This window comes from Solea senegalensis, linkage group LG14, assembly GCF_019176455.1.
Source record: "Solea senegalensis isolate Sse05_10M linkage group LG14, IFAPA_SoseM_1, whole genome shotgun sequence".
NCBI classification, from domain to species: domain Eukaryota; kingdom Metazoa; phylum Chordata; class Actinopteri; order Pleuronectiformes; family Soleidae; genus Solea; species Solea senegalensis.
In genome coordinates this window covers 2,259,056-2,286,647 of record NC_058034.1, presented here as the reverse complement: position 1 = coordinate 2,286,647, position 27,592 = coordinate 2,259,056, and the positions used below count along the sequence as shown (strand labels likewise).

The 27,592-nt window shown below is 39.5% G+C and overlaps 2 protein-coding genes across 7 annotated transcripts in view; both read right to left on the bottom strand.

The window, feature by feature from the left end:
- The window catches only part of ryk (receptor like tyrosine kinase), a 44,026-nt gene extending 41,514 nt beyond the window's left edge, over positions 1–2,512 (bottom strand). Inside the window, exon 1 of one of the 3 annotated variants that reach the window (XM_044044695.1) lies at positions 1,818–2,512. In XM_044044695.1, coding sequence (XP_043900630.1) covers positions 1,818–2,037 — 220 coding nt within the window. In that variant the 5' untranslated portion in view covers positions 2,038–2,512. The remainder of the gene's footprint in view (positions 1–1,817) is intronic. The other 2 variants (XM_044044693.1, XM_044044694.1) reach the window with 2 other exon arrangements.
- A 1,053-nt stretch (positions 2,513–3,565) lies between these two features.
- Positions 3,566–27,592, bottom strand: part of sned1 (sushi, nidogen and EGF-like domains 1) — a 37,263-nt gene continuing 13,236 nt past the window's right edge. The window contains exons 7-31 of one of the 4 annotated variants that reach the window (XM_044044448.1): positions 26,618–26,731; positions 25,957–26,070; positions 24,262–24,309; positions 22,307–22,414; positions 22,058–22,192; positions 21,628–21,747; positions 21,263–21,379; positions 18,523–18,663; positions 17,048–17,221; positions 16,848–16,961; positions 16,633–16,746; positions 15,993–16,106; positions 15,785–15,901; positions 15,361–15,648; positions 14,373–14,556; positions 14,039–14,151; positions 11,870–12,148; positions 11,294–11,435; positions 11,125–11,207; positions 9,778–9,879; positions 8,682–8,798; positions 5,165–5,252; positions 4,588–4,667; positions 4,469–4,496; positions 3,566–4,210 (exon numbers count right to left, since the gene is read on the bottom strand). In XM_044044448.1, coding sequence (XP_043900383.1) covers positions 4,471–4,496; positions 4,588–4,667; positions 5,165–5,252; positions 8,682–8,798; positions 9,778–9,879; positions 11,125–11,207; positions 11,294–11,435; positions 11,870–12,148; positions 14,039–14,151; positions 14,373–14,556; positions 15,361–15,648; positions 15,785–15,901; positions 15,993–16,106; positions 16,633–16,746; positions 16,848–16,961; positions 17,048–17,221; positions 18,523–18,663; positions 21,263–21,379; positions 21,628–21,747; positions 22,058–22,192; positions 22,307–22,414; positions 24,262–24,309; positions 25,957–26,070; positions 26,618–26,731 — 3,032 coding nt within the window. In that variant the 3' untranslated portion in view covers positions 3,566–4,210; positions 4,469–4,470. The remainder of the gene's footprint in view (positions 4,211–4,468; positions 4,497–4,587; positions 4,668–5,164; positions 5,253–8,681; positions 8,799–9,777; positions 9,880–11,124; positions 11,208–11,293; positions 11,436–11,869; positions 12,149–14,038; positions 14,152–14,372; positions 14,557–15,360; positions 15,649–15,784; positions 15,902–15,992; positions 16,107–16,632; positions 16,747–16,847; positions 16,962–17,047; positions 17,222–18,522; positions 18,664–21,262; positions 21,380–21,627; positions 21,748–22,057; positions 22,193–22,306; positions 22,415–24,261; positions 24,310–25,956; positions 26,071–26,617; positions 26,732–27,592) is intronic. The other 3 variants (XM_044044445.1, XM_044044446.1, XM_044044447.1) reach the window with 3 other exon arrangements.

Here is a 27,592-nt window from a genome sequence, read left to right as displayed (position 1 = left end):
ACTCTTCTCAAGATCAAACAGTGTCTTGCTGATCTTACAAAACGTGTACAATGACATGACCTCATCTGTTTTGGGTTTTTTTTGATCCTCAAGGCTACTCCTTTTTTTTCAAACCACCAATTATATAATGAGGTCACCACACAAACAGCAGACCAAAGACATCAGAGGATGTGCAGCACATGTAGTCCATTTTATGGCTTACTGTGTTAACTTTACTGAAACTTTCATAATGGAAATAATAATCTTTGGATAGAGGATAAATGCTCTACTGTGAGGGAGAGCATTAAAACACAAATGACATCAAATACAGGCCCTCTTACTAAGCATTATATTTATAATTATGCTGACCAAAATAAGAGTAATAAAATGCCAAGAAGTGCACACAAAACATTTTGCAAGTGGATTCTACAGCAGAAAAAAATGGATATTCAGCAGAACAACAACTATACAAGGATAACCACCAGTGGGGTAGCCTTTTCTGAAAATAGAAATGGACACAGATGTCATCTTACTGCTCTTGGACAGGTTGGTAACCTTAAGATTTATTTAACCTCTGTCCATAATTCAATTCATTTGATGGGATAAATGCTTGTAGCAACTGGGTAGTGGAGGTGCTGGGGTGGAATGAAATCACCAAGGCGGACATCATGTGCCTTGTTTTCATGATTACTCAGACTTCCTCGGCGGGGCAACAGAAGTTACGCATCACAGATTTATTTATGTTTAAAAAAAAAAGGTTAAGGTTAAAGAGGACAGTGATGCAACACAACTATGCCAACTATCATTAAGCACTTCTAATACCTAACTAATACCTCATTCCCACTGGTCAAATAACCCAATAACCCCTGCAATCAGCATGAGTGAGAACATAAGACCAGGGTGAACATGGTCAGTCCTACTGTATTGTTGCCAGTGGCATTTGCAACAAAATACTCCAATAGCACATGCATCTGCAATGATGTTTGTAGCCATGCTTTCTTTTTTAAAACTAGAGACAATGTTCAATCCTACAAATAAGATGCCAATATCAACCACCGTCACATTGTCACTGAGAGCCATGGAGGTGTTTTTCCCAGTTTTCTATCAGGTGCATCTGTGACATCATTATGCCCACATAAGTGACACAAGGGTAAAAACAAATATCACAAGGCACAACATCCACTGGCAATGGGAGTGGTGTTGATACCCCTTTCTTGTGGCTTCACTCAGGTTTAACAATCCTGGGTATACTCACTAATTTTAGTTTGACAGAGGCTTAAAGAGGGAGGGGAACGTAGAGGAAGAAGGCAGTAATGCAACATCACATATCAGCATATCATATTAAACACTGCCAATATTTAACTATATCAATATCTAAACTAACTTTCAGCAGGGAAAACAAGGGCAAACATGCTATGAAACACCAGCACTAACAAACTAACGTAAATTACTGTTTAAAGAGAAATCATGAAAATGAAGAAGGTGATGTGAGGGTGACAGTGATGCAGCATTATGTGTGCCAACTTCCATAAAGAAAAGAATTAAGTAAGTAAACTTGCAACCATGGGTCCACGATGAAAATGTATGATGTGCGATAACACTGTTGAATATCGCGATGACGATATGACTTTAGGGTCATGTATATTTCTGTTTAGGGTTCGCTGATAACAGACGTGCCTATGCAGACACTGAAACACGTAGTGTCTTATTTCATTCCAAAAACATGGCAGAACAAAACTAACACGTGAGACAACCTACAGGTATTGCACTTTAAACGATCCGCGATGACGATATATTGAAGTTTTAAGACAGTTGACATTAAATCCAGGCCTCCTTACCCAAAAGCTTCTTCACTTCCTCCACACTCATGTAAATATTGACACTCGGCTGGTTGTTGTTGTTGTTGTTGATGATGCCTGAAGGGCTGCTCGGGCTGGAGAGGCACCCGGTTCCTTCCAGCAGCAGCAGGAAGAAGAAGCCCCCCAGCCTCCACAGCACCGATTGTGGCCAAGCTGGGGACTCAGACGGGCTGCCAGAGCCGCGAATCAACCCCAACATAGCAGTGGCGCTCTGGCTCGCAGTTGTTCTCGGTCTTCCCCACGGTCGCCAAACTCTTTCTCATCCGTATCTGAAGTTAATCCCAGGAGGCAACATTACGAGTTACTTTAGCGCCACTTGTAGCATAAAATCCCCTTTTCCCACTCGCCTGTTTTTGTCCTTTCCTTGCTAGCCGAGGCAGGCTAAGTTAGCCGCAACAGGCTAACTTTGGTCGGGTTGTGCTAACTGTCTGCGGTCACACTGACGCTGAATGTTTGAAATGTTCGGGAGATTTACGACGTTTCCCGAGCACATGAAGTACACACCAGCTGACTCCGCATGGACGTGATTTGATTTGAGCGAGCGGAAGTGGTCGATAAGTTGAAATTGTTCCCTAAATTAGCAGAGAAGCTAATACATCCAGCGTTCCCCCTCCATGGTCTCTCCTCCCGTTGCTTTTTCCTCACCATCTCAGTTTTCACTTGGAGCAGGAAGGGGGGGTCCGCGCGGGGCGCTCTGTGGAAGTGATGCCTTTAGGGACTGTCGAAAGTTACAACCTCAATGGCTTTTTCTTTTCTTTTTTGATTTGAAATGATTCCCTACATTCTAGACTACTTAAAATCTCAATTTTAAATATCGAACTTTCTTAAATATTATTTATAATCCTTTATTTTTGGACTGCATTGATTGCAATGACCACTTGTATACACAGCAAAAGCAACTGCAGGCGTTTGCGGTCCACAATTTTATCAGTTTATGAACAAATACCACTTTAAACACCTTCAAAGTTGTATTATCCTTTATGCCAATGTTTTTCTTACTAAAATCACAGAACTAATAGACAAGCAATAAAATTGAAAACAGCCATGCCACCCTTTCCCAATGCTCTCAGTGTATAAATAATAGTGTATAATATAATTCTATTTCTTTTTGTTTCGTTTTGCACCAATTTCTTTACATTACGTTTGTCTTTATTTTTTATTCTTCTTTCTCTTTTTTCCACATTCTTCCATAGGTGCTGTTACTATGCTGTAAATCGTAAAGACACGACAAGAGCAAAGTTATGCATGATATTTTGAATAAACCAGCCATTTCCAAGAGATATAAATCTGATGCATTAATCACAACTTCATTATGTGTCAGGTCGATTATTTCATACAAAGCAATAACAATAACAGAACAAAAAAAAACTGTGTAGTAATGTATTTATTCTTATCTTTAAATATAATTACTTACCAATGTATCAAACCAATAGCAGCCATGTTTTTCAGCCCTATTCTATCAATCATATCCTTTCAATGTATTTGATATTTATCCAGGACTAATAAACGATTTAAATATTTGAAATGTCCCTTTGCGTTAATAGTACAGTAGCAAGTTTGCTAACCTCCAAGATGCGTAAAAGTCCGGACATTCCGAGGTTCAGTGAAGGCAACACAGAAACTCTCATAGTAAAAGAAGCCAAAGATAAGTGAATGACATTGTTGACCATGTCTGTGTGATGGATTCTGTACATACAGAATATAATCACGCAAAAAGGACACCAGAAAACATTTTAACATTTTTATTATTAAAATATTCACCTACAAAATGGCCTATAAACACTATTTACAGAGCAGCTAGCACTGACGCCAGCTAAGGAACAGATAAAAAGATATTTATAAACAGAAAATACTGCAAAACCTTTGTCAGAGAAGGAGATGAATTCCTGGGGGTGTGTTGGGAAAACAAATAGATTTTTCATCTTGTTTATGAGGAAATCCCGGGGCTGGGACTAAAAACACTTTACAGTGACTTCCCTGAGGGACAAACCTGCAGCTAAATCACAAATAAAAGAAAATAAAGAAAAACCTCAAAATGTGTCAGCATGGACATAGAAATGAGGTATGTTAGGTGTCTGATGCACTGCAGTAGACTGTTCATCAGCAATGAAACACGAGAAAGAGAAATGAGAAATGGCCATATTCATTCGATCGACTGAAGCGTCTTCATGGAGCGTTGGGGCGACAAACGCAGCCTTGTTTTCAGATGAACGTGTGTCTCAAATGTTACAGTGGGCTCTGACGTGGGATTTTCAGCACACACAAAAAAAATTGACCATAATCAGTTCAAGTAGATTATAAACACCAAAATTGAAGTAAGGAGGTTTTTCACATGACAGTGATGACGATCCATTCATCTGTATCCAAGTGCTCTGAGAATAAAAAGACACAGAATACTCACTTTTAAAGATTGTCACAGAACATTTTGTGATCTGCTACAGTAGTAGTACAGTGGTTGTACAAGTTTCTTTTTACTACTGACGTTTATAAACTATATTATATCATTTCTTGACACATTCATACATTTTTGCAAGGACATAATAATGTATTTCATTGCATTTACACTGTACTTTGAATGCAGATGAAGCTTAAAAATATCTTTAAGTAGATGTTGTTAAAAGGAAACAAACCTTTATTGTTGTCTGTGCGTTCTTCTGGCTGTGAAGTAAGTAAAAAGCAGCGTATGAAAAGACCTGCGTTTATTTGTTAAAATCACTGTTTGCCGTTTTCTGAGACCTTTACAACTTACTCTGACTTTTCTTGGGAAGCACTGGTTCACAGACCTCTCGGTAACAGACGTCCTGCTGCACTTTATATGTTCTTTTGTACCTGCAAAGAGGAAAACGTGGCAGTGGATAGAGCTGGAGCTCTGTGTAACTTTAAGGGATAGTTGCTACATACATGTGCTGCATACAGCTACGAACATATATACTTGAGTTCAGCAAAACTGGAGCGTGTCATTTAAAGTCTACGAGTACTTTCCCAACTAAATCCTGCCTTCTGTGACACAATAATTGCTGTTTTTGTCAATGGACTTTGGTGTAGGGAAATGAGCAATATACAAAGTGACAAAAACTTATAAAGAAAAGATAAATTGAACAAGATATATTACACAAGCTGACACAGATTTTATTAGGCGTTATTTTGTTAAGTGGCTAAAATCACTGTTTCTAGCATGGCTAGTCCCTCACTGTGTCTCCAGAATGTAAAATACTGAATATGTACACATATTTACACTCTAACAAAAACCCAAACCATCACATTAAACTTTGTAATTCTGATAAATGTGTGGCCAGAGACAAACAGCAGTGCCTAACGTGACTCACAGGTAGTGGCACACTCCATCCTCCCAGACAGGTATGCTCTTCGTTTCAGAGTAGATTCGGGTACATGGGTGTGATACTCGCTGGCACGCTGCAAAGACACATCACATGTTTAAAAGCATGAATGTGTCAAGTAATGTGAGCATGAAATAGCTAGAGCTGGAGCTGGAGCTGGAGATGGAGCTGGAGCTGGAGCTGGAGATGGGCCCTACTCTGTGGTTGATGGATGGTTTTAGGAAAGGAATGTTTAAACAATCTGACGCCGGGTGTTTAGGTGAAGAAAAGAAGTGAAGAGGGGCCAGGGTATGTCCAGTGTCTCCTCAAAAACAGCTTCATCAACATGGAATTTGTACTGAAGTTATAGATCGTTAGCCACTTTTTTTTAATGATGTTATTCACAATATATCACATGCTGTAAGTAGTGGTAGTTTTATTCACTCAGTGAGAGCATGTAGCCTAATTATCCATGAAAGACAACGAGGTAAAGTTATCACAGCACATTGAAGTGCAAAGGAGTTCTGAGGGGAGAGGCAGCTACGGCAGAGTTCAAAGTGAGGACATGCAGGAATAAGGGAAGCTGATAGTGGCTCGCAGTCACGAAACTCATGTCCACGTAGATACAAACTAAGCGTATACAGGACATTAACTGCTGCATCTGACAGCTGAAGGTCTGCTTGGCATAATTATGAAAGTATGAAAGTATAAAAGACTGTGGTAGTGAACAGACAGGGCTCGGGTTTGTGTCGAGCTGCAAGAAATGAACTCTTTTTAAATTTATGTACAATATAGTAAAAGTTAAACCCTGAAAAACATGGTTTTATAATAGTATCAAATTGTTCATAGTTCATTTCTTGACCGTGTACTTGTACAGTATGTCTCTATAACATGTTTCTGTTGTTCATATTCTAATCATCATTATTGATTTAGCATTTAAACAAGAGCCATAAGGATAATGACAACAACCTTCTCCTTGTGGCAATATCCAGAAATAGTTTTTTTTAATAGAGATGGGGGGGGATATAAGTTAAGGGGGTTTAGTTCCATTTAAAACATCTTTTTGTCCAAACAACATTAAAAACATACTGTGTCTCCATATGTGGAGTAAAGCTGTGGAACAGATTGAGTACGGAGCTAAAGCAAATGTCCAAGCAAAAATATGGTTCTCACCATGTACAGGGAGGAAGGAGGCCTTTGAAGGGCCTCACAGGTTATTTATCTACAAGTCACATATTATTTATATATGCTTATGTATATGTAAAAACGTGGATTCCTTGGTTTGCACATTTGTAAATAAGAAGCAATTTGTAATTTGTATGCAAATAGGACGTCAACATTAGTTATTAAAGAGTGGAGAAGGGGTAGAAGTAACTCCTTTTCTGATATTTTTTATTTTATATTCTTTCTTTACTTTCTTTTTTGTGTTTGTTTTTCACAATTTTGAGAGAGCTGTTTTTCGTTGTATTGCGTTTAAATGTTATAAAATAAAGCCTTCATATATTCATTTATTCATTCATTCATTCTATTTTTGTCATTCATAAAAACTGTGATATTGGTACATCAACTGAATCGAATTATGTATGATGTATTGGTGCATTAACATTGCATATAAGTATTTATTTTGATTATGTTAACATTACTTAATTATATAATTAACTGTAGATAATGCAGTCTGTTCATTTTCATGTTTACTGACAGATATAATGAACACAGTGTCGTGACATACTGTGTGTGTTTACCATAAATAAGTGTACATCTCTCTCTCTCTCTGAAAGAAACAAGACTAACTTTGTTTTTACAAATTATTAAATTAAATTAAATTTATATATAATTCATTATGAGTCAAACTCATTTTCACTCACACACTTTTCTGCTTTTCTGTCCGTTATTCACAATTAGACGAGGCCTTAACGACGTGGCTGAAGATGTTGCCGTGACACAGAAAAGCGACATAAAAGACGATGTAAGTTGAGGACAGAGCGGGACATTGTCGTCAGATGATATACTGCTCTTCCTCACTAAGTGCCCGAACACGGAGTTATGAATGTCCCACGACGTCTTTGGGGAAAAAGAAATAATATGCTGCTTTGTGTCTTCACTGACAATGTATTCATGTTGTACATTGACATTCATGCCCCGGAGCCTCACACTTAACCAAGCCATTCATAAAAGTCACCGGGGTCAACTGTCAGCGGAGCGTGTTTCCTGCTTTTTGAGAATCCAGATGTCTATACATAGCTGGCTGCTTTCTGACAGTTAACACGCTGAAATTCAAATGGAACATATATTATACTTCACGTTCACACCCTCACATGCTCCAGTTACATGACGAGAGAGAGAGAGCGAGAGCAGAAATATAACCCAGGGGAGCACAAAGATGTGTCTGTAAATCTGCCTCTGACACTCAGGACATGCAGACAGCTGGTGAGCAGACGTCGTTCACCGAATCTCTTTGGAAAAGCAGGTACGCACCTAATTCAATGACAGGAATTCTACATGCATTAAATTATCCATCAGTTTCCCCACATCATTTATCTTGTTCAGAGCGACATATTCATATGATATGGACTTCCCAAGTCAGCTAAACAGCATGCATGTAGTCTGTGGAGAAACAGGCAGAACATGTGACCACCACGCGGCGTGGTGACGTGATGATAATCAGGAAACCGCTGTGCTTGTCATGATTGTGGGTGACGCTGATAAGGCGGAGGACAGTTTAATCACACGCTCCCCAGATGGAACTGATACTTGTTACGAGCAGTTTGGGACAAGAGTTTCTCAGCAGCTGTTTGACGGACGTAAAAAAGAATCAATAAGACCAGTGACTATCTGCATCTATTGCCAAAAATGTATTTATATCTTTGTGAGGTCCAAAAACATTCAAACCTATCTTTTCACCTTTGTCTGGGCCCCACAACAGGATTAAGACCTGGTTTTAGAACTCGGGTTAGAATTGGGTTTAGGTTAGGCGTGTGTGTTTATGATTTGTCCTCACTAAGATATAAAAACAAGTGTGTGTGTGTGTGTGCACTTGTATTTATATCTTTGTGAGGTCTAAATAACGTACAAACCAATCTTTCTGAGGACATTTTGATCTTGTCCTTTTTGAGTGTTAAGACCTGGTTTTAGAGTTAAGGGGACAATTGGATTTCGGTTAGTGTTAGAAAAAGGGTAAGGGTTAGTGTAAGACACTTAGTTGTCATGTTTAATGTTAGACTAAGTGGCTAGGGAGTTAATTATGTCCATGATGTGTCCTCACTAAGATGTAAGAACAAGATTGTGTATGTGTGTTCTTGTATGGGTATCTTTGTGAGGACCAAAACAATGTATAAACCATTTTTGGGAGAGTGAGGACATGTTGGCTGCTCCGTACATACTGTCACCCCTTCAAAGACTTTTTTGATGGTTAAGACTTGGTTGTAGGTTAAGGGTTCGGCTTAATCACTTAGTTGTGATGGTTAAGGTTAGGGTAAGGGGCTAGGGAATGTGTGTGTGTGTGTGTGGAGGAAGCACATAAACTTACACAGTTCACACTGTCTGCCCTTGAACCCCACGGTGCAGTTGCAGACGTAGGCGTCACCTTCGTTCACACATGAACCCCCGTTCTGACACGGCAGACTGCGGCAGTCCTGGGGCAACTCTGAAAGACACCAGCTGCCATTAATACCCACAGAAGAGAAAGAGTGGGGGTTTCAGGTTTCAGGCCCACAACTCCACGTTACAGCTGATAGTGTACGTGTCGATGGCCTCAAACACTAACACTAACACTAACACTAACACACATCAGATTGATGCAGTGTGTAAAAAGGCCAACCAGCGCATGTACTTTCTCCGCAAGCTCAGGAACATAAACATGGACTCTAAATTCATGGAAATGTTTTATTCTTGTTTTATCGAATCTGTCCTGACTTTTGCTTCTATTTGCTGGTTTGGGTCAATTAACCTGAAGAACCGCAACAGACTTCAGGGCATAGTCAGAGTGTGCAGTAAAATTGTTGGTGCTCCACTGAAAGACATTTCCTTGCTGTACAAAACTAGGGCCCTGAATAAAGCCAGACTCGTCCTGACCGACCCTAGCCGTCCCTTGGCACCTGAATTTAAACTGCTCCCATCCAGACGCAGATTTCATGTGCCAAGATGCAGGACCAACAGATTTAAAAATACCTGGGTTCCAGTGGCCATTGGCCTTCTTAACAATTGACAGCACTGTGGTCACTTTAAATCCTGTTTCTTCCAGGATGGCATGGTTGCATTTTATTGGTTGTTTTATCTATTTTACCTATTTTATTAACTATTGTTAACTGTTGTCCTGTGTATGTATTTTATTGCTATTTCTATTATTAGCGTATGTTGAGTCACTGTTGTACTCGGTTTTTACTGTTGTCTTATGCTGCTGGCTGCACTACAAATTGCCCTCCGGGGACAATAAAGATCTCTTGACTTGACTTGACACCACTTTGTCCCCTCTGAATGTTACATCTCCTCCTCTGACATTTCAGTCGCTGTACGATCAAAACACCAACGATCAATAACACGTCTTGAACTAAAACGTGGACGTTAACGTGTTTAACACATCGGCTGGGACCAATTACATGTGCTGACGTGACAGAACGACCTACCAGGCTGCTTCGTCCTTAAACCTTCCTCTTGAATCTCCAGTGCGAGGCTGATTTTGTTTGTCGTTTCCTCCATCTTCTCTAATCTCATTGGTGGATCGGGCTCTGCAAGGGAAAAACAGTTCCTGGCATAAATCAGTGAGAAGAAAAATAAAAGACAAAATGAATGACATGCTGCAAAATCCGAATTTGTAGTTTTGTGTACATTCCTCAGACTGGAGCAACAAAACACAACACTGCTGATTTGACAATATGGCTGGAATCTTATTATGACATCATGGGTGTAACGCTGTTATAGGAGGAAGAACAACTCTAGAGAGGAAGCTTTACTCCCTAGAGCTCAGGATAACATCTGTAAAACTGTTTTTCTGTTTAGACCACAGGCTATAAAGCTCAGCACTGGGATGCATTAACTGAAAAAAAAGAGGCAAAACTACATTAGAAAAATGTCAAAATTGAAAGAAAGAAAGAAGGCAGACAAATCATGAAAGTCATTGGGTTGCGACTGTGTCTCTTTATCGTACGCTGCTCGATAAAGTGGAAAACATGTGACCACCTATATCTCATCCAGGCAGGCCTCGGTTTGGCCCATATGGTTAAAGGACTACAGAGATAAGTTATTTTATATATATAACTCATTCATTAAAGCTGGGGTAGGCAGGATTACCTTTGTCTCCAGGTCGTTAAGGTGATATCCACACAGAAATGGAACCAAACATAAAGGATTTTGTGTTTCCATAAACACCACATTGTTCCAGGAAATGTCTTCATCTACACAAAACCCCCATAAAATGACACGAAACACTGTCGTATATATATATCGTATATAAATACTATACCTGTATAATGTATAACTGTATAATGAAAAAGCACCATTTGGAAACGAGTGTGGCCTTTGCATACCAGCATCTTCTTCATTTACATTTAGGAAACACAGTGGTAAAGTGGATATAAAATGTTTATTCTAAGGCTACAACATAAATTATTTTTATTTAAAGCAATTATACACTGGTACAAACATACTTTTGTGTAGCATTTTGAGGTATTTCTGCCAATAAATCCTTGTAAATGTTACAAATTGGACCTTTAAATGCTAATGATTTGGTATTTAGGCGTTCTGTGTTGAGCTCCCACCACATGAACAGACAGATTTATTGTAAACGGAGCCTGGAGGAGGTGCAGATGTCTACTTCTCACTCAGATCACTTGATTTACATTATGCCGAATGTTTTTTGGGAAATATTAATCAATAATACCCCAGCTTTAAGGACTGAATGTACACAAACAATAATTGTCTTAGAAAATTAGTGACTAATCAGTAAAACTTTGTTCCACCCTCGTTGAACTTACTGTTCCGATGTCGGACAGCTTTTCGGGGTAAGTGAGTGAACTTCGCTGTTATCCTTCCCCTCCTGTCAATGAGTTCTGTGTATCTGCAAGACAGAAAATACACACTGTATTCAGAGCATCAACAAGTGTAATGTTTTAATAACTTTTTAAATGATCATCAAACCTGTACCTGGGAATTTCCTCTGAGTTTTCTGTTTCCGCTGTGCCTCCCAGGTCCTGAGGCTGAGACGGTGGAGGTGTGTGTCGGACCTGAGTTCCCTGTCCGGTCGCTGACGGCCTGTCTCTCCTCTGCGATCTGCCCTCCGACGGTACTGAACACAGAATTAGTGTCAAACATGATACGCTTACATCAAAGATTCAGTCCGGCGAGAGTTCAAACCATTCAGACCTGATATAAACATCACATGTGGACAGCACGAGTTACAGGTCTGAACACACACACAGTCCTCAAATACCATCACAAAATCCATATTCACAAGTCGCTCGATGACGTTGTGACATTACTGAACATGCATGAATGCAATCTGTCCTCAGGCCACATTAGTGACCCACTGCAGTTTTTTTACACTCATCAGCAGCCAGATGTTAATTGATCGATCTGCTACAGCAAACACTGATCGTCATGTGACTTATTTCTCAGCTCCTCTTGATTACTTGTCTCTCTCTACCTGTCACCACAGGTGTTCTCTCAGGACATTAATACCAGGTCTGAATGGTTCCTTAAAAATCCCTCAGAGACACTCACAGGTAGTGAAGGCTAATTGCTGAGGTATGCTGTGCATCTGCTCCTGCCCTGCGTTTTTGACGGACGTGAGAACCACATAGTAGTGCTGTCCCGGTGTCAGTTCACGGATGGTATATGATCCTAACTTCCCATTGGGCAGGAAGCGACTCCTGGTATTCAACCCTCGGGTCACGTTGACCACAAAGCCATCTGGGAGGTTTCTCGGGTGGCGGCTCCAGGTGATCAGGGCTGAGTTAGTGGTGACATGTGACAGGGAGAGGTTCTGTGGGGGGAGAGGCCCTGAGGGAGACACAGTTGGATGCTCAGATTGTTACTCAGACTCAATGAAATGTTAAAGACGCTTCTGTGTTTACATTTTTGCCGAGTGTAGTGTTTTATGTTTTAGTTTAATAATTTAAGCGCGTGTCACTGTTCCCTCAAACAAAAGCTGAGCTCAGTTCAAAAATGTGTAAACATTTAGTGTAATCACACAGACACAGAAATGTAGATTTAATTCACAGTCTTAAGGACTGGATAAGGATAAAATATTGTTCTTAATAATAACATAACATGCTATCACATCAATTATATAATGTAATGACTTTATAAATGACTTTCAGACCTTACATGAGCCTGCACAATGTTCAATTATGTTTGTGATGATGTTGTCAAACAAACCAAAATGATTCCTTTGTTACAAAAGCTTGTTTTAATTATTGCATAAAACACTCACACTGATCAAACGATAACCAAAATAGTTGATGATTAATTAAATCGATTAATCAAACAATCAATCAAACAATCAAACAACTATCTGGGCATTTAGATTTCAAATTCACCTTGCAGACCCATGTGGAACACCTTACCAAAAACTTGCAGTGAAAAAAGTGGCTTCTTACTGTATACAGGAACAGATCTTGCTTTTCTTTTATTGTACAATCCCTTATTGTACCTGTGTTATATTACGGTGACATTACAGCATATACACACATGCTTCATCCACTACTGTAAAGCCACTGGTTGCCGTGTTTCATAAAGTGGACTGGTCCTCTCTTCCTATCAGAAGAGATATACACTATCTCTCGTTTATCTATATAGCACTTTGTGATAAACTGCCTCCATATTTGTCTCTGATGTCACAGACAAACAGCGCTTGAAGTGGGAATAAGTGAGTGTCAGTACTGATATTATCCATGTGAAGCATATGTCACTATTGCAAAATTATTAAACAGTAAATTATGAAAATCTTCAGTAAAGCACTGTTCACAACATCACATTTATTTCAATATTCAGTCTATATTAAAATAACTGAAAACTGGAATTATGCTTCACATTTTGGCAAATTGTATATTAAGATAGATATTAAGACAATTTTTTAAACTTTAAATCTACGATCCATTTTATTGTGGCAAGAAGTCAGTATATATAACTAAACATTAATGAACATTTAATGCTTTTAAAATATATTGTTCTTCCTTCCCTTCTTCTTTCTGCTTCTCCCTTTATGGGTGAATCCTCTGCCTGAAAGATATTTTTCTTCATTAACAAGAAAAACTAAAAACTCTCGACCTTAGAAACAAACACTAGACTTTTTATTATAATAATAATTATTATATTATAATTATAACTAATTATTATTCTGGGCCAAAATAATGATCTGGACAGATAACCTAAACAGAGTAAACTGGCATCTTGTGAGAAGTGCTGGTACTGTACCGGTCCACTTCAAGCACTGCAGTCAACTGAAAACTATTATTATTATTATTATTATTATTATTATCATTATCATTATCATTATCGTTATTTTTATTATTATTATTATTATTGTTATTATTATTGTTGTATTACTATTATTACTATTATTATTATTATTATTATTATTATTATTGTATGATTATTATTATTATTATTGTATTATTATTGTATTCTTGTTGTATTATTATTATTATTATTATTGTATTATTATTATTATTATTGTTATTATTATTATTATCCTTGCAAGTGAACGCTTGTCTCAAGGAGCTTCACTGCATAAATAAGGGTTAAAGAAAAAAGAAAAAAGAAAAAGCTTGATTGAGTGTGTGGATGCTTTTTCCTACATTTATTTTGATTGTAAACAGCTCCAGGACCTCAGTGAAGCCTAACACCTGTATGTGTGTGAGCAGCCAGCAGCTGCAGAGTGACACGTACTTGTCCAGAATTGCAGAGGTCCAGCTGAGTGACTGGTGGAGGGAAACTCATCTGGTCTGACTCCACTCTGAGTCAACACGTCCACTGTGTACATCTGACCAGGAAGTAGTGAGCTGTGAGAGAGAGAATTGCAAGAAATGCTCAAGAGTGAACAAATACTTTCATAGGAATTATTAAATGGTGCCCTCTAGTGGTTGTGAGGTATATTATTTTCAAAGTTATTCAACGTGCACAGCAGCACCACTCAGTGGACTTAAGTAAAGTTGCAGGTTGGTACAGTCTTTAGAGAGTGATGTGTTGTTGTTGTTGTTGTTGTTGTTGTGTTGAGGCTGACCTGAAGCTGTACTCTGTGGTGCTGGTGTTGAGCACCGCAGTGCGAGCTTCACTGCCGTCTGAAGGCAGCAGCGACACGTGCACCCTGCTGACGGCGGCGTGACGAGCCGCCTGCACCAGCCAACTCAGCCAAACCTGAGAGGACGACGCGTTGACCACCTGCAGCTCCTCCACCCGCCGAGGTCCTGCACAGAAACACAGTCACACAGAGAAACTCACGTTTTAAATCCACTTAAAGCCAACTGCACTTCCATATACTGGAGGATCAGTAATGATTCTAAACCCGAGATTAATCTAATGAAAGGAATCACACCTTTAGTAAATATTGAATAGTCACTTTATTTGCTATAATCTACACTTATCTAATATATAATCCTATCATTTCTTGTTGGATTACAGGGCCAGGAGTAGGCCTGAGCAATTTAGGGAAAATATCTACTTTTATCTACTGCAATTCTTATTATTATTATTTGGTAAATTCGCCATGTTAATAGATTCAAAACATGACACACTATTAAAAACAAGTTCAAACTTGAGAACTTAAGGATATAAATTGCTTCCAACATTAGTGTGAATGACATAACAGGATAAACAGAATAAAACAAAGAACTATTAAGACGATTATCACAAAAATTATGACTGCGTTAAATAAGTAATAACTACAAATTTGAATAATTAATACATATAAATATATAAATAATAAAAATAATTGACCTATATTATTATTAACCTAAACAATCTTTTACACTGAAATAGGCATGTCATTCACTTATGACACAGTCTGCAATAAACTGCAGCGCCTGCTATTTGCTTATTGTGTTGTTTCACATTGAAATTTGAATTTGAAAATGATTTACAGTTTATAGTTGTGGCCATTTTCCACTCACGCTGTGCAAAAAGTTATTTATTTATTTTATGGGGACATTCAAATGCCCCATCATGCAAATTTCAAGGCCACAATTCGATTTCTCGAGGGCAATTTTACTCACTGGTTCGTATTAGTGCGGTGGCAGGTCGGCTGGAGTCCTTCCTGTTGGTGCTGCGTTTGACGGAGAAGGTGGAGATGTTGTACAGCAGGCCGGGCACCAGGCCTTGCATCACGTGAGTGGACTGATGCCTGTCCAGGTAGTCAGTTCTGGGGTTTCCCCCTCGCAGCGGAGCGTAGGTGACGGCGAAGCCGCTGATGAGGCTTTGCGAAGGCTCCGGCTCATCCCAGCGCAGCTCCACCTCGTTCTCCTCCACACGCAGCACATGGAGACCAGAGGGAGGCAACAGGTCTGGGAACAGTGGCAACCTTACATGTCTAATCCATACATTAAATAATTACAGAGTTGTCTTTGAGGTACAGACGATAAGCTGTGACAAACATAGCCAGCAGGTCGAGCTGATGGAGTTGTGGGATTCTTAACTGACCTTTCTCACAGTCTTTGCCCGTGTATCCTGTTTTGCAAACGCAGTTGTAGTTTCCTCTCCTGTCGGTCCTGCAGATGCCCCTGTTTCCACAAGGTTGCAGTACACACGGGTCTTCCACTGGGGGGCGACAGAGATAAGCAGCTGCTGTGAACATAAGAGTTAATATGCTACTGTTCACCTGAAACAGATGAGACAGGCAGCGACTTACACATCTGGCACTGGTCGCCAAAAAACCCAGCTTTGCACACACATGCATAATGTCGCCTGTAACCTCGACACACGCCTCCATTCAGGCAGGGGCTGGAGTCACACAGGTCCTGCTCTGCACACAGAGATTTACAGTGTCATTTTATTGTCAGGGAGGACAGCAATGTTCAATATTCACATCACAAAGAAATGACTGTCCTCAAAAGGTACAGTATGTAAGAGATGTATTCATTATGAAAGAGTGTAACTCTTGAAATGCATATGTAAAGGTTCTGTGCAGGTTCTATTCCCAGCTCTGCTAGTCTACCTGCCGATGTGTCACTGGCCAAGACCCTTAACCCCACTTTTGTGTCTTTATTGTGATGTATATCATGACTGTATGATTTCAGACGTGTCTATTGTTTTGATTCATTTTTGGTACTGTATGGTTTCAATATTTTACATAATAATAATAAATAATAATGAAGATATCCATGTATTATTTTTGAATGCCCTTCTTTCAGACCACCACTCACAATTTCTGACACAAGCCTGTGTCGGAGTGAACTGAATAGTCATTTTATTGTATTTTGAATGGCCACAGTTCTATAATAAGAACATTAAGAACATATTACGTGTACCAGGTCAGCGAGATACAATACCTAATTCACAGTTCTGGCCTTTGAAGCCTTGTGGACAGTGGCACGAGTAGGAACCAGGCTGGTTTTCACATGATCCCCCGTGTTCACAGGGTTCTGACAGGCATTCATTGATGTCTTGAAGGAATTGACACACACACACACACACACACGGGTACTGCATAAGATATGTGTAAAATATATTATATTGAATTTTAACATTTGAGATTAGGTTGTACCTGTTTGACAGCGATTTCCACTGAAGCCCTGATTACACACACACTGGTAGGAGCCGACCTGGTTCTGACACGTGCCGTCATTAAGACAAGGCTGTGACCGACACTCGTCGATCTCTGCAATGACAGGAAACAACATAAGTCTCTGTAATAACTAATACTTTTCATGAAAAGACTGTTTTTGTTATGGGTGTGTTACAGACCCTCACAAATAGGTGGCTGACTCCAGTCTCCCTGGATACCACAGATGCTGTGTGTGGCTCGGGGCACAGATATGAAGCCTGAGTGGCAGACGTACACAGCCACGGAGCCCGGTATAGTTGAGATGAACTGGACCTCGGCGTGATTCACTTGTGGGGGCAGCCCACAGCTCAGCTCTGAAACCACACACACACACACACAAATACTGATAATGTCAGCATGGCTGCATCGTAACACAAGCTTCCAAAAACTGGAGATTAAAGAAGCTGATTCAGAACATATGAATGGCAACGGAGGTGTTTTGCATCCAGGCACTCTGTTTTCGTCCTGATATAATGACCTTCCAGCATGCTGCATCAGGTCTAATCAGGTCTGGCTTTATATAGAATATATTCCGCCGTTCTATATCTGTATATTTGGGGCCTCTGGTGCAGCAACACAGCTAAGATTATCTTCAGAGGGACAGCGAGTGTCTCCACACTTAGCAGATGAGGATGTCCTCTGCTGGTGCCAAGCTATGTGACTTTTGTTTCACGTGCTGTTGCCGTAAAAAAAAAGCAGGTTTTTTTAATGACTTCCAAGAATTTTTGGCTATGTTCAGACTGCAGGCAAATCAGATTCTTGTCAGGGAGACTGTTCCTGCTAATCGCAGAGCCGTTGCCCCGGGGGGGGGGGAGGTGAGGTGGCCCCCAACGGACAACTGATACAGCCACACAGCAATGACAACAGGTCGTTCTCTGTCCCTCTCTGCCTACGGCCAACTAGAGACCCCAGAAACAACTCTGGCTCATTGTAAGTGATCGAAAGTGTGACTACATCAAATCTGTATTTTATATTATAGAATTAACTAACATAATGAAAGATACTATAAAAATGTTAATTTATTTTATAAGAATTATGAATGTAAGCTACTGTATATCTATTGCCACAAACTGTTCTTAGTTCTGACTACTTCCTTTTACTGCTGATGACAATTGTGGAATGACTACTAACACTAAAATAACATAAAAAGACAAAGTTGACAAATAGAATGAATGATATCATAAAAACCTGTACTTTATTTTACAAAATACCGACTGGAAGCTATTTTACTTAAAGACTAAGTTGGTGGCTCTTATTTTGAAAGTCAGGTTGAAAGGAAATTTGTCCGATCAGCTGGTAACTGGTTCATTTAAGGATCCCTTAAATGTGTTTGTTTCAGTTACATGAATGAAACCAAAACGTGTATTCCTGATAAGAATAACTAATAAAACAAGCGATAACATAAAATGTGTATTTTATTTTCTAATAATAAGTACTAAAAGGAGAGATATCGTAAATAAAAAAAGTCAATCGTATAAGTCTAACTAATACTTTTGACAGGAAGTAGTCGTACATGCGCAGAACAGTAGCTTTCAAAAATGGTAAAATGGAGGTGCATCATGTTGCTCTGGAAACAATCACGCTCTCGTTTGTGGCATGAGAAAAACAAACTGACCTGTCGCTGTTTGTGACGATCTGCGTATTTCACAGTGTCTGCCCCAGAAGTCATCAGTGCATTCACATTTATACTTTCCTATGTAATGAAAACATGTTCCACCATTGAGGCAGGGGCTGGACGCACAGGGGTCGGGTTTTCCTGAAAGAAAACACACACACACACACACTGTATGATTCATTCATGTAGAACAACATAGATATAAATAGATATATAAATAGAATACATGTTGTTGTTGTTGACGCAGTGGGACATCAGTGACTTATTTAGGAAGGTGATAGTTGATATAAGGATTAATAAACATTTGAAAATGATACACTGAGCAAATCAAGTGTTGTGGACACAATTGGAGATACGTTGAGAAATATTTCAAGGTAACCCTGATAAAAATAAAATAATAAAAGTCAATTAAAGTGAGTACGTGTGTTTCATTAGAGTCAGTATTAAAGATATAATATGTCACATTTCTGCAATAAAACATGCAAAAATAATGAGACTAATGTTATATTATTTTTGAGCAGTGTACTGACATTAGCCAAAACATTTTCAAACACTCTTTAAATCGTAGAAATCTGTATTTATATCAAAGGTAACAGACTTTTTCAATCCCATTTTAATGATGTCATCCACTTTGAGAAACTGCTGCCATATTTTAAATAAGGTTTTCCTTTGCACACTAGTAATAAATGATGAATAATATACTGTTAAATGCTCTAAATGCTCCTCCTGTACCTAATGAGTCTTCAGTATGAAGCTGCATATCCACTGGTTCTGCAAATATTTCACAATTAAATGGAAACAAAGTACACAAATGTTTTGTGTTATTGTTTTGACTGAGAGAAATGACATGCTGTGCTTTTAATATGAGTTTTGTGCGACTTTTCTGGCTTTATTAAAATAGCATTAAAATGATATCTTGGCAAAAATTTAAATTAAATAAAGAAATTAAATAAAGTATAAGTTATAGTGGAGAATGTGAAATTCACAAGACGAAAATCCTTTAAAAAAATGCATATGCTGCAGCATCTTTCCACACAACGAGGGGTTAAATAAGAGGAATGTGTTGTATTTGACACTCGTGCACAAGTGCCACTGTTTCCTAACTGACTGAGGCTGATGTCCCATGTTACAATAACATGAGTGTCACACAGACAGCAGATTTCTTTTTATCAGACAAAGAAAATGTAAACAGAGGTTTAACTGCGGCGATGAGTCACATGTAGAGGCATTTTCTGTGTTTTCAGACTCAGATAATAAAAGAGTGATGTTGATGTTTCCCACGAAGAGAACAGAGTTCTCTCCTCTCACTTTCTCACCTTTATTTTGTCTCTTATGTCTGCTGAGATTGAAATGTGTACTTAATTATATTTTGTGGTCAAGTGTAACGTGTCTAACTGTATTACGTGGTTTATTATATTTATATCATCTTATTGCAAATGGATCAGGTATCAATTAAGACACTGATTTCTATTCAGCATTGCCATATTACATGACCATAAACCGTATGTACAAAGCATTCTTCCAGTTTGCCAGTAAAGGACAACCTGGATGTGAGACTATATAGAATGGCCAGCAGGGGGCGACTCTGCTGATTGCAAAAAAGTCAGTTTAAATGGAAGTCTACGGGAAAATAAGCCTATCTCTCACTTGAGTTTAACCTCAGTTTGGAGTTAATGATTTCAATCACTAATTTCAAGACTCCTTCATAAGTTTCTCATAATACATACAAAAAAATATGATAATAGTTTTGTAATAGTGATGCATTACTATTGCAATACCAACTTATTTCTACATTTATCACCAATATTAGCTTGGGGATAACAATGGAAATGTTTGTGGGACATAATGGAGGATGAATTTCAACTTAATTACATTTAGTCAGTCAGTCAGTCATCATCTAACCGCTTTATCCTCCACCGGAGGGGTGCTGTGCCAATCTCAGCTACATCGGGCGATAGGCGGGGTACACCCTGGACAGTTCGCCAGTCCATCGCAGGGCCACACACAGATAGAGACAAACAACCATTCACTCTCACACTCACTCCTACGGTCAATTTAGAGTGTCCAATTCACCTAATCCCCACATTGCATGTTTTTGGACTGTGGGAGGAAGCCGGAGAACCCGGAGAGAACCCACGCACACACGGGGAGAACATGCAAACTCCATGCAGAAAGGCCCTTGTTCCAACCGGGGCTCGAACCCGGGTCTTCTCGCTGCAAGGCGAGAGTGCTAACCACTTTTAAATTTAAATTATTTAAATGATTAAATTTATTTAATTATATAGAAACAGTGGTCACACTCTGCAGTATGTTTTCCAACACTGCATGTACAGTCATGGCACTTTTTTACTGGGTTTGCATCTTCAATTTAGGATAATGCTCCAAGTTGCTGACATGTCATCTCGTCGTTGTCTAAAAATAACAAGAATAAAGTAAAGTAGTAAATAAAAATAGTAGTAAACTATTAGACACTATTGTCATTGTTAGCAGATAATACTACATCCTGTTTACCATTGCCATGTTGTTCCTGTACTGTAATGTTAAATGTTAGCATTAAACGTTAGAGAAAAACAAACAATAATGAACCTGTATGTTTGAGTATTGTCCGATAAGTTCCTGAAAACCTCTGCGACTGAAGTTCTGGTTCTTATGGGTGATGCTGAGACTTGATCTGGACTCTCATGCCGGTCCAGATCAGTCATTTGTAACAAAACGGTGTTGCTTTGAGGTTGTCACTCACCCACTTCACAGTGTTTCCCAGTGAACCTGTACGGACACACGCATTTGTAGCTCCCCGCCTCCTCCTTGCAGGAGCCTCCATTGCGGCAGGGACCGGAGGCGCAGGTATTGAGTCTAACTGGAAAAAGACAAGAAAAATGGAATCCTTGAACGAGCCACCGCTCCAGCTTTCAGTCACATAGAAAATCTGTGTCATTAATTCAGAAAAATGGTTCATAAGAAGACATTTTCAGCATTTCAGACAGTATTATGAATAATGGTATTTTTGTTTCTTGTTGCGTTAAAGCTGATCTTCAGTTATAACCCATGAATGATTTGATAAAAGTGCGTCATACGCTGATATGAAAGTGTCCTTCTATATGCTACCTTTCTCACAGTGCTTCCCCCAGTATCCGTGTTTGCACTCGCAGGTGTAGCCTCCGTCCCGCTCGTAGCAGTAGCCTCCATTCAGACATGGAGACGAGTCGCAGACCGATCGGGGCTGTACTGAAAAACACACACCGAGACTTGACTGTGTTCCATTGCACTGGTAGACCTCCTACATTTTATTCAAGCACGCAGGCTTGGTCCCACCTTTAAAAACCACATTATTTGTCTTTTTACGATTTGAACAAATGCTGTAAAAGAGCGTTCAGCAAAAACATAAATCATTTTAAAACCCATTAACATTCACTGCAAATGTGAGCATTACAGTTTAGGGTAGAAAATGTGTTTGTCGCTATAGTAACCAGCTGCTCATGCAGTCACACATAGCTGCAAAGAGCTCTGTTGCTGCGTTGGTGCCTGAGGGTCTTACCATAGGGGTAAAAGTCTTTATGATCCAGATCTGCTCCGCTGGTCTGACATGTACACAGGTAGGTTCCTCCGTACTCCATACAAGGACCGCCATCAGGACACAGCCTGGTGTGGCTGCACGGCGTCTGGGTTACTTCTGGCGGGAAGGGATTGGGATATGGCTTAACACATTTTTGGGAGACGCTCAGTAAACCAATGTGGCTTTTTTTGGTTCACATTCATCAAAGCGCTTATCACCCGATAGGATTACCTGTATTATACCCACCAAACTGACAGTAGGGTCCTGTGTAGCCTGAAGGACATTCACACACTCCGCTGATGTTCGCACAGACGCCCCCATTCTGACAAAGACATTCCTCTGCAGAGAGAGAAAGTACATCATTGTACGTTATTATATCTGTTGTATTAAAGCTCCAGTGTGCAGAACTTAATATCGTCAAATTGTAAGACGGCAGACTCTTCCTCTCACTCCTCCCTTTACTAAGTGTGTCAGGAATCAGCAGAACGGACGTAAACACTGTTTCATAACTCTGTTAGTTTATGCACTGGCTTAAATTCTTCTTTATTACATAAAGTATAAGTATATAACATAAAGTATAATGTTTTTACATTCTGTTACTGTCGCCTTGTTGTCTCCTCTGATCATGTGACAACGTTCTGCCGCCGTGACTCTGTAACTGCCAGTAACATATGTTCATGTGTAACACTGTGTGCCGAACCCAACATTCTCGTTTTAAAATTGCCATGCTTTTGTATTTTAAACGGAGTTTTCCCAGATTGTAAAAATGGACAGAATGTAAAATGTGGTCAACACAGTGAACCATATATATATATATATATATACATATATATATATATATATATATATATATATATATATATATATATATATATATATTGATTCGCTGTCATTTCTCTTTTCTTTTTCCAACAAAGTTCACAAGACCAGAAGATTAGCAGTCAGCATGCTGCACATCCGCTCCGTACAAATTGTAAGAATGTTTTTGTTTTCCTCTGCTTCCTAATTGCAGCAGCGGATCAAAGGAAGTGGTCATATCGCAGCTAAACGCCTCCTCTTTGAAGTCCCGGGATCTCGGTGGAGGGTATTATTTTTCCGATGATATGGAGCATATTTTGTGACCAAAATCTATGGCCCCTGAGGGCAATTAATGGATTGTTAATTTGCAGGAGCCACTTTCATTGGCCACCTGTGCGGCCCGGGCCCTTTGATCTGAGGGCCTGATTAGGCACTTCTGAGTCCCACTACTTTCTCTTCCTTGGAGGATCATGCTCCTTTTTCCACTGTGCCTTCCAAGTGAGCCAAGCAGGAAAGTATTTGGGAGATTTAAGAGAGCCTATATAAGCACTGATAGTTATTTCAGCTCAAGGGTGAAGCGGTAGCATGCATTTGCAGCAGCTCAAATGCTAATAAAGAGCTTTTTATCGGAGGGTGACAGTCCCCTCTTTAAAGAGCACAGCAGTCATTATAATACAGACATTAAACATAATACCAAATGACCTAACGTGCATTCGCGAAAGAAAGGTATGAAGCGGCAGCTGAGGATGACAGCGTTTTACATATTTTCTCTTCAAATTGCCCTATGGTTATGCAAGCAGCAGCTGTGCTTGAAACTATAGTGTGGTGCCATGGCCAGCTTCCAGAGAAACAAGTAGCGGTGTGGAAGCATGCATATTTCAACAGCTCTGTCTGAAGAAATGACCTGAATACCAAAGAACAGCTTTGACTCATAAAGGAGCCTCTTTAAGTCTAGACAAAGCACTTCCTCTTGTTGGTAAACTAATAAAATGCACTATAAAACAAACATCAAGCGACGGGTTCCTGTAGTAAAAGTGGGGCGAGGCCGTGTCAGTTCTGATAATTACAATAATCCATCATCAGAGCAGCGTCTTCCAGGGCAGAGCTCCAAATTCCTGTGGGATAGCACAGCTCGTCTTCAAATACCCCAGTCTGCTCTCTACCTGCCCCGCTGCCTGCAGCCAAGTGCACAATAACCTTCACAGTTGTCACCGCAGAAGCCTGGTGCGCACGCACACTTGTCGGCTATATTCACAAATCTGGTGCTTAGTGCAATTTTCTGCTTCACACAAAACTTCAGTGCCTTGTGTAAAAGCATGGCAGGATGTTTGTGTAAGAATCAACGTGAAGGTGAGTTTTGTTTTTAGTCTAGCTGTTCTTGCCTTTACCTGTTTGGTTTTCTGCATCAGTTGAATTCACTTGAAGCTCCACCAGTTCTGCCAAAAGGAACATTATGAACATTATAAACATTATAAAGGTGGTTTAAAGGATGGATTTATGTAAAAATATCAATAAAACACATTCAGGGTTCATACAAGTCTTTTTCAAACACTTTAAATGTCATTTTTCATGCTTTTCCAGCAACTTCCAGCTGTGGTGATTTACATATTTACTATACCATCCCATATATACTTTTTTATATGGAATTATGCTACAAATAACCAACAATGTGTTTTATTATAGTCATAAACACCCATGGAGTTTTTGTTTACTGTAGACCCTTTGACTTATTTTATTCTTAACCCTAAAACTCTTTTCAAAAAATTATTTTCCTGAAAAAAGTTACACACTTTGTGTGAATAAATCATGATTTTTAGATGAATTCTGTAGTTTCAGTGCTTTAACCTCACAAAGACACACACAGGTTTGCTCAGCTGAAACACTGCATTATTACTAACCTTAACCCGTTCCAGTTAAGTTAGTTATTTATTAATCCCCTTAGGGAAAGTATTTCTCTGCATTTTGACCCATCCTAGAATTAGGAGCAGCGGGCTGCCACACTGAGTAGCGCCCGGGGAGCATTTGGGGGTTGGGTACCTTGCTCAGGGGTACCCCAGCCCTTTTTGGCCGGGTGGGGATTTGAACCGGTGACCCTCTGGTTACAAGTTAAGTTCCCTTTCCACTTGGCCATGGGCTGCCCCCATCTTATCCAACATCTTATCCAACCTTCAAATCCAAATCTTAGCCCTAGACTTAAGCACTGGCTAAGAAATGAGCTTCTGCCTCTTTAGGACCAGGTCACCCATCACTTAATAACCAACAGTTTAACTAATAATTAATATAATGGTTAGTTGTAACCTGTGTGTGTGTGTGTGGGGGTTGGATTGTGGTTTACTCCCACAATCCAAAAACATGTATCTTTGGACACTCTAAATTGACCGTAGGTGTGAATGTGAGCGTGGATGAGTTAGTGTGTCTCTATATTTTGGCCCTATGATGGACTGGCGATCTGTCCAGGGTGTGACTCCGCCTTTTTGCGCTATGTCAGCTGGGATTAGCACCAGCGACCCTACAAACCTGATGTGGAGGATAAAGCGTCCATATTCTACACAGAAAGTCCCAGGTGGAATGAATCAAACCAGAAGCTTTTTGCATGCTGCCAGTTTCACTAATATTTCTCCCTAAAATGTTTTTACATTTTGAAAACTGCGGCCTTCATCCCTCAAACACTGGGTCTCGTTCAACTTCATTTAAAAAAAGGTAAATACTGGATATTGACAAATGCTCCACTCTTCTGTCGTCAATATCGTTTTTGTTTCCTTAACTTTGTCAAGACATGATGACTCTATTAAATAATAAATGCTTTTTTTTTCCTCTTAACAACAAAATGAAGTAGAATAGAATCAACAAGCCACGACAAAAGCAGCTGAGTGAGACACAGTTTATAGCCATAAACATCATTTTACTCTCAAAGAGGTATGATAGGATTCCCTTTGTGTTTGTTCCAGTTGGAGAAATGTTGCATTAGAGGACGCCAACGTGAAAGGAGAAAGTAAGTAGTTCTTCCAGACTATGTGAACATTTTCTATCAAGAACTATTTTTCCAAACATGCTCCTCTGGCACAAAGTTGAATTCAAGTCACCTGTCTCGCAGAGGAGTCCAGTGAAGGCATCCGGACAAACACAGGTAAAGTTGGCCACTCCATCGATGCATTCTCCTCCATTCAGACAAGGCTGCGACTCACATTCGTTTATGTCTGGAGGACACAGAGAATTCAGTTCATCAGGGGATTAAAAAAGTCCACGTTCACGCAGAGATTTTGCAGGTTTCGCATTGAAACGCAAAGATTTCGGTCGGTGGATTAACAGCAATGAACTCTCCTTCCGAAAGCATAGAGTTTCATTGACCGAGTGGTATTAAAAGTAATCCGGTCTAATGTTGGAACAAAGATTCATGAACTGTGCTGGGTCTGATGATTTTATTCTCCACTGGGTTCAAGTTTCATCAACAATTATTCACCAGAGAAGCCACATCAGTAAACGTCTCTGTGGAAATCCACCTAACGTCAGTGAACTCTCTCACTGCGGTTCATTGCTTCAGTGTGTGACAAGGGGGGAAAAAAAAAGTTGTTTGCAAATCAAATCAACCGTAACCTCAACTTGGACCCATTTGTCGACGTAGACTGGGAAACTCTTTGCTCAGAAACATCTGCCAAATGACTGAGTTTGATGCAGAAAGCAGCAGAAAATATTTCCTCTGGAGGGAGATGCCTACTTCCCAACACAGTGAAAAACCCTGCTCACCTGTCTCACACAGCACGCCAGTGTAACCCGCTTCACACACACAGGTGAAACTGCCAGCACCTTGTACACACGAGCCGTTGTTGAGGCACGGCCTGTTTTTGCACTCGTCAATGTCTGCAACACACACACACACACACACATAAACACAGCAATGCACAGAGAGTTAGAGACACGCTTGTGGAATATTTACTCAGCTGATTAATATATCCGCCACACTGCTCCCCTCACTGTGCAAGTATGTGCTGCTGGCTGTGAAATGTATTAGAAGAGGCTTGATACAGCTCCACAGCCCGGACTGTGGGAAGAGGCACAAAAGACACTGGACTAAAATAGTTGAAATCCTTTTTTGTGTTGAAACGACTTGATGAAGCAAAAGAATTGTTTGAGTGATCAGAGTTTTTCAGGTTTTTTTTTTTACCGGTTTCTAGAAGTGAGGAATTTGAAAATGATACTGCATGCCTCAACTGTCATAACCTAAAAACCATATGTATATACAGTATATTATAAGTTTAGCCAGTTACTTCACGCATTTATTTTATTTTATTTTATTTTATTTTATTTTATTTTATTTTATTTTATTTTATTTTATTTTATTTTAATCTATCAAACATAATTTGCAAATGTACATCATGTTTGATCATACATCATGAAGAAGACCTGAAACTACAGACCATTAACCATTAAAATATTTACTGACTTTATAAAAGTGAGAAGTCGGCTCATTTTTTCTATTCAAATACATTTATTTTTTTTGCAACCAGTGGAGTCGCCCTCTGGTGGCTGTTCAATATAATTTTACTTCCTGCTAAGCTTCACCCAGCAAACCAGAAAACGACATTAAATGTACAGTCTACGGTTATAATGGCAAGTATTTGCCTTATTCCACATGCGATTAAAACAATACCTTCTGTGTAATATACTTTGATGTGATGAGAAACACAAAAGTTAACATATAACCTATACATAACCGTACTA